The 12,937-nt window shown below is 36.4% G+C and overlaps 1 protein-coding gene across 2 annotated transcripts in view; it reads right to left on the bottom strand.

Moving 5' to 3' along the window:
* VPS13D (vacuolar protein sorting 13 homolog D (S. cerevisiae)) overlaps positions 1-12,937 on the bottom strand; it is a 103,775-nt gene that overhangs the window by 47,961 nt on the left and 42,877 nt on the right. For both annotated transcript variants that reach the window (XM_009702077.1, XM_009702076.1), the window contains 15 exons: positions 12,012-12,059; positions 10,823-10,973; positions 9,969-10,179; positions 8,585-8,832; positions 7,757-7,948; positions 7,025-7,151; positions 5,941-6,083; positions 4,957-5,087; positions 4,532-4,707; positions 4,279-4,402; positions 3,220-3,455; positions 2,343-2,451; positions 1,530-1,690; positions 1,067-1,175; positions 83-262 (listed from right to left, as the gene is read on the bottom strand). In XM_009702077.1, coding sequence (XP_009700379.1) covers positions 83-262; positions 1,067-1,175; positions 1,530-1,690; positions 2,343-2,451; positions 3,220-3,455; positions 4,279-4,402; positions 4,532-4,707; positions 4,957-5,087; positions 5,941-6,083; positions 7,025-7,151; positions 7,757-7,948; positions 8,585-8,832; positions 9,969-10,179; positions 10,823-10,973; positions 12,012-12,059 — 2,346 coding nt within the window. The remainder of the gene's footprint in view (positions 1-82; positions 263-1,066; positions 1,176-1,529; positions 1,691-2,342; positions 2,452-3,219; positions 3,456-4,278; positions 4,403-4,531; positions 4,708-4,956; positions 5,088-5,940; positions 6,084-7,024; positions 7,152-7,756; positions 7,949-8,584; positions 8,833-9,968; positions 10,180-10,822; positions 10,974-12,011; positions 12,060-12,937) is intronic.

The following is a 12,937-nucleotide window of genomic DNA, read 5'->3' on the forward strand; positions in this document are numbered from 1 at the left end:
GTTTAGAGATGCAATTCAGAAAAAGGTATTTCAAGCACAAGCAAATAATGAAACTAGATTCTAGTTAATGAAGGACTTTCACCTGTAGAACTCTAGTTGGCCCATCCGGGATGACTCTAACAGCTAGTACTCCTGACCCAGGCCTCATCTTTTGGTTTATGAACTGCTGTTCAGGTGGAACTGGCCCCAAAAGTTCAAGTGAAGTATCAGGACCAAGAACAACTTCTGCTCCATCATGAAGACCTAGTATTCCTCCTTTTGCCTGGAGAAAGAAATAAGAGTAAGGAAAAAAAAATATTAAGTTATAGGTAAAGGCTTCAGATAACTATTTACATACATTAATTTCAAAGTGTATTTCACTTTACTCTCCTTACTCTTCAGAACTGAAAGAAAAGCAGTCCAGCAGCATTGTATCTGGTATTACTAAAGCTTCTCCTAACTTTGTTTAATCAGCTTGGCAGCTAGAAGAAACAGCCAAGATCAGTAATTAAGTATTCCCACTGCACGTTCAGAAACTGAAGCTATCATATCATGATCAAACATGGGAAGTCCTTCCTGAAAATATTTTCAAAATGATTGAAAGCTTTTTAAAAGATCGGGATCTGCAGAGATGAGAATGTAAATCCTTACTGAGTCAACATCTTAAAACAGCAATGCAAGGCTTTTTTGGTTGCTTCAAACTGACAAGTAGTAACTTACTAAGCTACAGCAATCTGATCACATGATCAATGCGGTATCATGGGACTAAGTCAAACATTTCACATTTGGTATGTGCGAGAATATCAAGACCCTGATTTATCACTATACTGTTCATTTTCAACAACGATGTACTATTAATTTTCTAATTATTTACTTTCAAATTAATAGTGTGAGATGTTTAATTATTTGAAATTGGTAAGAACATTCGAACATGAATTTAAACCACACAAGCTGTTTGTACAAGTCTGGTTTCCTCTGTATTCTGAGCTTTGAACTGAAAGCTTTTAATTCAATACTAAGCCCAAAACGACTCTGCCATCTACATCAGCAGCAGTCAAAACAAGTTCAACATATAATCACTACTGACCTGGACAACAAGTCCATGAATACCACAAGTCAACTTTCCATCACGGAAACTCCATGTTTGGGTAGTACTGCGCCGTCGATCAGGTTTTCTCAACATCAGGGGCTCGTACCTGCAATGAAAGCGCACCATCCAATACTTACAGGATTACAATTTGTCAGTTTTACTCTTGAGATGTGTTCATGGTGAAGGCTTATGCTAATTTTGCTCAAGCTCATTTTCCTACCCTCACTCCTGAAGTGCTCTTTTAACAATTTGCTGCTGAAAATACATTAGCCATGCATTTAAAAATATTTCCAAGTCACAAAAGTGATCATTAGGTCCGTTCATGAAGACACATAAAATCTAGCTCTTCCACATGCCTTCAGAATAATTTCTTTCCTTATTCAGAGAATATCATGTTAAGTATGCTTTCAAAGACGGTTAGCATCTACATCAGTTTCCTGAAAAATTCTATTTGCAATACCTGTTATCTGTGACAGCTGCCAGGCCTGCAATATCTAAAATCATACAAGAGTCCACAGACCGAGGAGAAGGTTTATGGGGGTTATGAGGAACTGAAGAACCTTCATGGCAAAGCATTCCTGTGCCCATCATTCTCCAAAGTTGGGATCGTTTTCCTGGCTCCTGTTGCATAAAAACTCAACATTTAAATGAACACAACAGAACAGAGCAAATATTTATGTTCTGTTTTGCTATCAGATGCTTCGAATTATAATTCTTGGAATGGCTTGTATATATTTAAACTTCAGAGCCCTGAATTAGAATTAGGAACTAGTTTGTATAAAAACTTCTAATTCAACTCTGATATTCAATGAATACGCATCCTACATTAGCATTGTTAGATGCAGAGCTGTATTTACAAGCTGTTTTTAATCTCAGCAATATTTAAACACAGTTTCTATTTCTTAAGAGCTCCAGAAATAGAAGACTTCGCTTACAATGCAACCAAAAAGAAAGCATGCCCTACCTTGTAACTTCATCAGAACATCCAACATGCAATTACCACACTTGGTTGTCTTAGAGGCATTTACAATGTTCCTTACTACTTTTATTCCAATTCCTTTATCTGTCACCCTCACCCCCATAAAAGTCTTATATGGAAGCACCACCATAATTCAAGCAACCTGAATTGCAATAACCTGTCACTTACAATGGAGTCTGTCTCCACCCTTTAAAAGTTACCATGAAAATGTTTTATTTTTTCCTTCTCCCAGAGTATGATTTTACTTCAGCACATAGCAGTAGCATTTTAATAAAATCAAATGTGTCTTGGTACCTTCTTTTTCAGTACAACTCGTTGAGTCTTTGGAGAGACATCAAGGACAAGTTCTGCATATGCAGCATCCTTATTTGAAGCAACTGGTCTTACACTTGGCTCCTGTAAACTAGAACACCAAGAAAACATCATCATGTTTATTCAGAGTAGCTGCTGCTTCTGTAGATGGAATTAGATCTGTACCAAAATCCAATTGAGGAAGCTTATGCTGCCAATATAGCCAATCAGAGAAAAATTTATATTATTTTTTTTTCTCCTTCTGTTATTTTTGGAATTACTAGTGTAAGCTGTCAATTTGAGTACATTCTTAAAAGAGGTTTTCATTTCTCACTGTGACTACGAACTTTAGAGGCAAAGCAGATGAATTCCAAGAAAATCTTCTACCTTATATTAAGGAAAGCAACAAAGCATGTATCAATCTCCCATAGCTGTTTTCAATAGCATATAAACTAGTGGAAGTTTAAAATTCACAGGCACGTCCTAAATAGGTATGTCCTGTAGTCAAGTGTTCTTTATACACCGAACGAAATCAAGCCCCGAGACATGACCCTAAACATCCCTGCGCTTCTAAGATCAGATAGTTGGGTCTCAGCAGATGCCATATGCTGAGTCTTTCTCACTACATGATAGAATAAATGATGGCAAGCTGCACCTATAAAGCTAAGTTACCATGATCAAACGAGGTAAGATACACAGCTTACTGACTACCAGACTCAACTTCTGAATTTTGGCATTTCTTCTGCTAGTTACAAGGCTGACAAAAGTTTAGCTGCATTTGAAAAACTTTCAGGTGGCAACCATTAAGAGAATCTTAATGTGAAGCCTAAAGAACACCATGAACGTTCAAAATATTTTCATCTAATATATAAAGAATTACCCTGAGAAAGTATATGTAGCAGCAATATAAATGAAGTTTTCATAGTAAAGCTGCTTGCTATCTTGGAAGTCATTCATGCTACAGACGATTTCTGAGGAGCCTGCCCCTTTAACTGTCAACATTATAGAAGCTGGTAGAACAGGTTCGTCCCAGGCATAATCCAGAGAGGTCATGGGCTTCACTTCAGTGTACAGTCTTGGCTCGACAACACCGTGCTGATTAAAAACAATTGGGACCTGCAACAGTTAAGAAAGAGAATTTGGTTTCACACAGAAATTGTTAATCAGACAGATTTTTTGCTATCATTTGTTCATTCTTCAAGGGTTGATCACTGAAACAACTTCAGCTCAATTCCCCCCCTGCGCAATGGTTTCCTATGCATTTTCATCCATTTGGGTCTAAATTAAAGATAGACTCAAAGAGATAAGAAATGTTATCTTCACTTCTATCTGTGGTTCAAAATGTCTTTAGTCCCAGGGTAGCATCTCAAACCCTCCTAATTAAAATTAGGAAACTTGCCCAGTTTTATTTAACAGTGCAGTACCAAAATTCAGAATGAGAACTGATAATTATTAAGAGCTCTGTCTCTTGTTCTGATCACAAGGCAGTCAGTAAGTTACTGTAAAATATGCAAAGTAAATTCTCTGATTTTTATAATCACTGACATGGAAGCCCAAAGACAGAGAGAAAGGAAGTGGCAGCAGTAGCCTGAATTCTTTTTATGGATTATTCAAGGGCTGAAAATAACACAGGACAGATTACAAACTATCACCCCAGCACACTTTTCTCATCAGTAATAATGCTCTTCCTTGTAAAACTTTTAATGCGCTCATGAAAGCCACAATGTTAGCGTTATTATTTGAACACGATGAAGTAGCTGACTACTACCAGTTTTTACTAAAACGTCAGAAAATTACAATCATTATATACAAATACTTCTTGCTACACACACTTCCATTTTACTTCATTACACCAGCTAGTCAGCTCCCTCTTCTAACAACTATGGAAGAACTCATACTTTTTTTACTAAAAAATAAAAGTAATTTTTTTCTCTTTTACCTTGGAAAAATTGTCTATGCGGAAAGGTGGTGGTAACTGATCTGTGTCACTGAACGCAATGCGGTATGTGGCTCCTTGAAGAGTAATTTCTACTCTTAAGAAGTAACATTTTCCCAGGGTGTCCCTGAACAAGAACAAACAAGTGCAAGAGAGGTAGGCTTCCCATCTGTGTTACCCACAGTCCTAAGTGTTAAACAGCTGCTTCTAACAAAAAATGAAAGTACACTACAGAAGATTTATATGTAATAGCTACCTCATATTAATATGGAATGAGTTATTTTTGTTGACCTCAAAGCCCCCAGACCAAATGCAGTTTGGGACATCCATTAGTCTCACACATAACAGCTGATCATAATCGTTACGCGGCCAGTGGAACACAACGCTGGAACCAGGAAGTGTGGAGATATAGCCATCAGGATTGGATGTTCCCTAGTAATAGAAATTGGTAAATATATATCCTATAGGTATTAAAAAAATACAGTATTAATCTATATACCTCTCAAATACGAACACAGCAATTATTCTGTTAGGTGGATGCTGGTATTAGAATAATGAGAAAGATCCTCATAACCAGCCAACAATACTCTCAAGTATAATGTTTGTGTCCTTTCAGGTTACGAGATTTTATGACTAACTACAGGTTTTGTAATAACAAGTAACCAAAAGGAAGCGTCTTACCCGACCTCTGGCAAATTCCCGCTGAACAAAGGCAAGCTTGTAGGTTGATTTGTTATCTAATAGGTAACGGGGCGCAAATGTTACCATGCATGTATCAATATAACGACCTCTGCCTTTTTTAACATCAATACCTATAATAAAATAAAGTAAAAAAATAAAGCTATTATTTACAACAGAAAGCAAAAGACATCTGCCACAATATATTTCACGTAACAGAAGTTCGTTTTCTTGGGTTCCTGAGATGTGCTGTTTCTGCCATATCACTACCATATTTCAAACCATTATTTCAAACAATAATTTTTTTCCGTCTGTTACCCTCCATTTCTCAAATACAATTAGAGATCATAAGCACTGAAGATTAAAAAAAAACCCAACTATTTCAAATTCCAAGTAAATCAATGCAAGTGATTATTCCACTTTTAAACATATGAAAAATCCCTTACAAATCACTGTGGAGTAACTTCCAAAATGCCCTTTAATTAAAAACTAAAAGTTTCCGAGGAAATTGTACTTTATGTAGACTAGGAGCACAAGGAAGATGGAAGTTGCACTCCTCCACATCAGCCTGTACAGGCACCACAATGCAGAAACCACAGAAGTAGCACATCACTGAACAGTTACCGTATATAGACACTCAAAATAATCAAAGACAGTAATGCAGTGGGATTTCAAATGTACTTAGAAGTAACATATAGGGGGAATAAAGACACAGAGAGGGAAAGAACAGTTTGTAAATGCAGTTAACACTCAGTGATGAAGTGTAAAAATAAAAATGACTGAACATGTTTTTTTAAGCCACTGAAATTCAAAATAAAGAAGTAAAAATACTTAGAATACTATTTTTTGTTTAATAATTTTCTCTGGACCCTCAAAAACCTGTAACAACATATGTTTCCCTGCTGTAATTGTTCCGTTTCTGGTGTCACTGACATCATGTATTACCAAGGTCTACAGTATTTCTGAAATGTTCCTATCAACACATACCAATGTTATAAATGAGGCCTGGCCGGTTTCCATGTTGGATCACCTTAAGGGCTCTGACACCACTACCACCATCCAGGGAGAAACCCTGGCACCAGCCAGGCATACCTTCAGGATGGATTCCTTTTCCAACCCGCATTGTACAACTAAGGGTAAGAAGAAAACACAAAGATTTACTCATTTAAATACAGGATCAGATATCAACATGATGCTGAGGATCACACACATACCCAGATACAAAAAGAACACCTCTGGTTTAATATAAAAGCATTAGAAGCCATGATAAATCTCTTCTTGAGTAATTCATTCTGCATTTCTGCCGTGAGCACTTTTAACATATTGGTCAAGATTCAGTGACCATGTGAAGTAAGAGGTTTGGTAATTTTCAGACTGATTAACCACAACAACATTTGTGTGTTTTTTTTCTTTGAAAGAAAAAAGAAAAAAAAATTTTGGAATAAATTTTTGTGATAAATTTAACTGGTTTTCCTTTGAGCAAAAATCCCAGAACATCTCAGATAAATTTATTTTAAATCATGTTCTTGTTTCTTACTTTCAGGGAAAAAGCAAGTTCTCTCCTTAATGCCAGTTAAAGTAGCTAAAAAGTTGCCTTTCCAAAATCCTGCCATTTCCTTTTCCATCAGAATCACAATAGCTCTGCTGCATGTGGACTTCCTACTAAGTGACTGCCACTACTTCTCTATTAACATTCAGAGTATAGAATTAGGGGTTTGGACTGGTTTTTTTTAATGGTACCAACCTAATTTATAGAACTCACCAAGTCTCTTCAAAAGGGTTTATGATTTTCTTACAAAAGCAGCATAAGTTCAAAACATGCAAAATAAAACCAAAGCAGCCTGCAGACACAACAGAATTACTTGGCCAAGGAGTTTTCAGTAGGTAATGCCTACGGATCCAACATGCTTATTTCAGTATTTAGAAACTTAGTAAGTTAACAGGTTATTTTAACAGGGAAAGACTTTTCCTACATGATATTCATACTAATACATCAGTACTCAATCCTCTGCAAATTACTTTCATACTTTGTAAGGTCCCTCCCGTCTGCTCTTCTTGTGGTATTACTTACAAGTTTGGCTGTTCTTTATCAGCATAACAGAATAGAAGTGGGCTGAGGCTTCTAGCAAGCTCATGCTCTTCAAACTGACCTGCAGCATCTGTTTTTGCATTATCTTGTCTGAAGATAAGTGGTAATCCTTTAAGTAAACACAAAAAACAGAGTGTTAAACTACTCCTCACCTTTGCACAAATTAATACGAGAATGGTAAAAACTACTTCAAATTAAGGAACAACCTAAAATATTTCAGTTGTAGTATCAGCCATTAGTCTGCACGCATTCTCCCTCTCATTTTCCATCTAACCTGCCTAGCAGCTAGATCTATTAACAGCTGCGAGCCATGGAGTCTGGTCCATGCAGAAAAGGAGTTCTTGTAGCTCTGAAAAGTGCCAATGGATGTTAACAGACAATAACTGCAATTTAGACCTGTTGCTTTCTCAAGGCATTTCAGTGTTTGAAAACCACAATTTTAACAGTGATCTAATCCATGTTGATTTATTTAGTGGTACAATAGGTCATGTTTGAACGCCTGCAATATAGCAACTAAAACATCCAAGTTATCTGCTGTAACATTCATCAAACAATAGTTGCTGGCACTGTAAAAAACAATAATAAAAAATTCCTGCAACTTTAATTCCTCTCAAGTAAAGCTCTACTTAGCTAGAAAGCTAATCAAAACACTGCATGAAATCTTTATTTCCCAGATCATGATTACAGTTATGAAAGAAAATACTGTAAACTTACCTGTTTTGTTGATTAACCAATATGGTGCTGAAATCAGTATTTTTAGAGAACCTTCAGCACGACATACAATCCTTATAGTCAAATTTAGCAGTCGTTTGTTGACATCATACAATCGCATCCGCACCATATAGTTTTGCGTCCCAGGAGGAATCAATAGCTCTTTGCAGATGGGGAAGTTTTCTAGCAATACCCCTAGGAAAACAAAATGAAACAAAAGAAATCCAAACATCACCCACACAGAAACATTAGTTTCTGATATGCATACAGGTTAGTGTTTCATATAGCTTGAACTTTTGGAATATTTCATATAGCTTACTCAGGTTAACTTTTAAATCTGCAGAGTGTAGTAACCCCTGACCTCATGAAGAAATGCCTCAATTTAAGTCACAAACAGCAAAAAAAAGTTCTGTAAAGAACCCTGCTTAGGGCTAATTACTGCCTTAGGCATCGGAAGTCCAGCCAGCATTGAACAATTCCATACGTGCTCTCAACATCAACTTTTTCTGTCTGAAAGAAAACAGCAAAACCACCCAAAACGTTGGGAACTTATTTGATTTATTCCCTTCTTTATCACTGTTCTCACTCTCAGGAAAACAAGAAAAGAGCTGAATAAGGAGCAGACCAAGACATCTAACAGATCTCGGGGAATGACAGCAATATTAGCATTTTTGTTGGATGTCTGCACTTCGTTATTAACTATAAGAAGCCCTACAACCCAATGAAATAAGCATATAAATGCTTCCCATTTTTTAATTTTTCCATTCTTGCCCTATAGTTGAGGTACTCCTCTGGGAGGATCAGAAAGTGGTGTCTGAAAAAGAACCTTACCAAGTTCAATGTTCTGAGATGTATCAGCTGTATGCAATGCTGCCTCTTTGCCAGGTTTTAACGTCCCATTAATTGGCATTCCTTTAACATAGAACTCGAGTTCACAAGGTAGCAAGTTACAGATTACCACCGTTGGCAATAGGTAAATAGTATGGCCAGGCTGTCTGAAAATCTGTTTGGCACTGTCAGAAAATATGTTGGAAGGCATGTAATCCGGATAATTTTCTTTCTTTATAGCCACACAAAACCTGTGAAGGCAGATGTATGTGAGAAGAAGTCAATGAACTTGATGCAATAATTGAACCCTGTCTTTGTGTATTGCACTAAAGCCCACAACATGCTGTAACTTCAAGACTGATAGCAAAAACAGCATTTAGAATTGTTCTCCACATAATCGCTTTGGAGTTTGATGATACGGTATTTTGTATTTATGCCTAACATTAAGACAACAGGAGTTTCCTGATTTTAACCAAGAATTCATTCAGTCTAAAAAACCTCATCCATTCAGTGACCTAACAGAAAATTGCTTTTACAGATTACCAATTTTAAAACCAACTTTCACAAACTCGCAGAAACATGTTATCAGCTATTACTAAAAAGAGATTTTAACTATTCAACTATAATCATGTTCTTAAACAAAAACGCTGAATATGTCCTTCTTCCCAGCAGATATATCCTTGTTTTGGCCATCTGACACTTCAGTTTTTCACTAGTTATGGAAAAAAAAAAAATCAGTAAGTAAACCTTCATTTTAAATAATTTGTTAATTTTCCTCCCTGTGATAGTTCAAAAACAGCGTATTAAGAAATGAACTATGGAACTGACACACAGCAGTAACTATACAGTATGCAAAGGTCACTTCCTGAAACCACTTCCATAATCTCTATTCCAGTATTTTCTAAATTGAGAGCATCCCTAAATCCATCATATCAGATAACTACAAAATTCCATTAAGTCGTCACAATGCAGTGACATTTTTGGGCTTAGAATAGAGTACAGGACATTCAGGAAAAAGACTGGGTATCTGTGAACACACTGTGGCAAACGGCTCATTATTGTCAGTGAGACAGACTAGATAATTTAACATAAGTCCACATTCTGTTTTCTAACCTTTTCATTGTTAAAATAAATACTCATAGTGTGCTTACTTTGTATTCTCAGACATTTACTAACAGGCACTGTCAAAGGGGCTTCAAGGAGCCCTGCAGACATATAGCAGTTATGCTCCAATGCTTTCTCATTATTCAACAGACCAAACAAAACATCCCATTAAACTGCAGAAGCTTCCATCTCTAAGTATTTTCTTTCCTGTTATTGACTTTCACAGTATTTCATTTACCAGAAGACAGTACAGCTTACAGAAAATTAATTAGGTCTTAATTACCTGAAAAATCGGCTATTTTCAGACTCTATTGAATGACACTCTCGCTTACTGCTACATACTTCTGCTGTCTTCTGAACATTCGTCCAATGAATTGGAGCCTTACAGAAAAAGACTCCCATTCCTTTTGGCCTGGCTTGCAAACGCCAAGATGTAAGATGTAATGGAATAGCAAAGGAATCTCCTGGCATAACTGCTGGAAGAACTACAGGTTCTGCAACCAGGGAAGAAAATACACATATCAAAACAAGTCCCTTTACTGAAAAGCATAAAATTTTCAAATAGTAGGTCTCAAATTTCTGAAGCAACATGTTTCATTTTAACACAAAACACTAGCTACTTTACGTATGTTTCAAATGCCAACCCTTTGTTTTAAATCCTATTAACAATCTGGCAGCAGACAAATTTAGGTGTGTAAATCTGAAACTGGAAACAGACTAAAAACTTACTGGAATTCAAATTCTTTTTCCTTGGATGCTTTAGTGAAAATGCTTATTTCAAAAATATCTCATTCATTACATTTTGGGAACATTATCAGCATATTGCTACATTTCTAGACTGCGCCTTTGCACGTTAACACCCGAAGCCTTATCGACTACTGCTAAAAGATACAACATGCTGCATACAGAAATAAGATTCAGTCCTTACAGAGTCTCAGTTTTCCCTGTTTACCTGAACAATAAGCAAAAATCCTAGTTGGTTCTCTAGCTCACCTTGCTGATCATTTTCTTCTTAACACTACCCGTTTCCTCTCCAGGAAGATCTACTTTGTTGTCAACCCTTAGAGACAGCAGTGCATCTTCTTGGGGAGGAAGCTAAAGGTTCTCCACTGTATGGAAGGGATATACAACACTTACTGTCAGGAGCAGAAGGACTATCTAGTCTTAGTTCCATTGGTGTTTCCAGCTTGTTCTTCACAATCAAGGCTGAGCGCACTGTTATCACTTTCCGAGCGCTACCTTCCATGGTAACTTCAAATACGACACGAACTGGAGGCAATGAAGAAAACTGGAAGATATTTAAAAGCATTAAAAAGCTCAGGTAATGATTATATCTAGAAGAGGGACACCTCAATGTTGAAGCAGTAATTGCTGGAGTAGAAACTTCCAAATGAGTCCAACCACATGCAGCACTTAAGGTATATACGGTTTCATAATAATGATTTATAATCCTGTGCCTCATCCTCAAAAAACAATAAAATTACTTATGAAAAAGCAATTCTAAATACTACTAACTCCATTATCTTTTTCAAAACGATGCAAGTTCAGTTAAGAGCAATACAGATCCTAAAAGAACACTTTATACACTATCTCACTATTACATTATTTTATAAATTCATGGAGTTTGAATTCCAATCCTCATATAATTAACAGTCATTCATCATTCCTATCTGTCAAAACTAAAAAATAAGGTGGAGCTTTCTTAAAATATTCGTACTTTCTTCACTCCTAGCTGCCCTTCTACTGTGGAGTTTTATCTCCTACATTACACAAAGTCATTGCCACTTCGATCTGAAAACCACTTTTTATATGGACTCATATGCTGGAATTCAGGTACTGGAATTTAAGACCCATTCTTCAAACAACCATTTACATTGGTGAGGGATTGTAAGTAATGTGCGCTGGTTTTGGCTGGAATAGAGTTAATTTTCCTCATAGTAGCTAGCATGGGGCTATGTTTTGGATTTGTGCTGAAAACAGTGTTGATAATGCAGAGATGCTTTGTTATTGCTGAGCTGTGCTTACACGAAGTCAAGGACTTTTCAGCTTCTTATGCTGACCTGCCAGCAAGTGGCCTGGGGCTGCACAAGAAGCTGGGAGGGGATTCGGCCAGGACAGCTGACCCCAACTGACCAAAGGGATATTCCATACCATATGACCATAAACACTTGTTCTGATTGGAAAGTTTGTTTTGTTTGCTTGACTTTTGAATTGTTTGCTTGACTTTCTACTGAAAAGGTTCTAGAAGCATGGAAAAGTCAGTTCACTTGTAGAATTATGCTAGTCTTATTTAAGTACCTCTCAAAAAATGAAAATATATACTCACGTAGACTTGTGGATGTATTATATTTGTTCTACTTATTGGGCTTCCAAGCTGGGAGAAAAGTAAACAAGAAAGTTAAAGTTGTTCAACTTTTAAGATATTACTCTCAGTTGTAATACAGAACATTACTACAGAAGAATAAACTAAATACTTTCACTACTTTGTGTTTCTGATGTTCAATACAGCTTGGAAAATCTCAGAACTATATTAGCAAAACCTGTTTGTAATACTGCTTTAAAAAGAAATGAAACTGAAGGAAGAAGGTTTGTTGGGGAGGAAAAAAAAAAAAAAAAAAAGGAAAAAAGCTACAGAAGATGTTCCTGAACAGCAATTCTCATTAATTTGCATCCTTTTCCTTCAAGAATCAAGTTACAGAGCGAGGTGATGTTTTCATATTGAAGCATAAAAAACATCAGAAACAATTCAAATAAGAGACTACTGGCTCTTGTCAGTAGTATCATTAAATTAAATTCTAATTCTGCTCTATACCAAAAAGATCTCAACTTCCAATTTCTCCAGTGCTCAACAATTTTCAGTAGCTAGTCTCAAAACTTAACTGGTTTCAAAATCCAGAAGATGATTTTTATCATTGAGCCTCAACCACCAACTGCCAGCCTGCTGATCACAACAACTGCATTTTTCCTCCATGACAAGTATATTTTGTCTAAGCAGCTACATATTTCAACAATCTCTAGGCTTACAGGAAATTGCCAGTGTTGTTTATTTTAATGAAATTAAACACATGAAAAGCACTCCTGCAATCGAAGAAATAAAAATAGCTGCTGAAATGCTGTGCTGATTTAAAGCTCAATCTCCATGAGTCCATGACACTGTCACTGATATATTAGTTCTGTCATTGCAAGCTCTGACTGCTAAGCACAGACTAACTCCTGACTACTCTGTTCATGTTTTTGTTATGCATAAAATTG

This window comes from Cariama cristata, unplaced genomic scaffold, assembly GCF_000690535.1.
Source record: "Cariama cristata isolate BGI_N322 unplaced genomic scaffold, ASM69053v1 scaffold15116, whole genome shotgun sequence".
NCBI classification, from domain to species: Eukaryota; Metazoa; Chordata; class Aves; order Cariamiformes; family Cariamidae; genus Cariama; species Cariama cristata.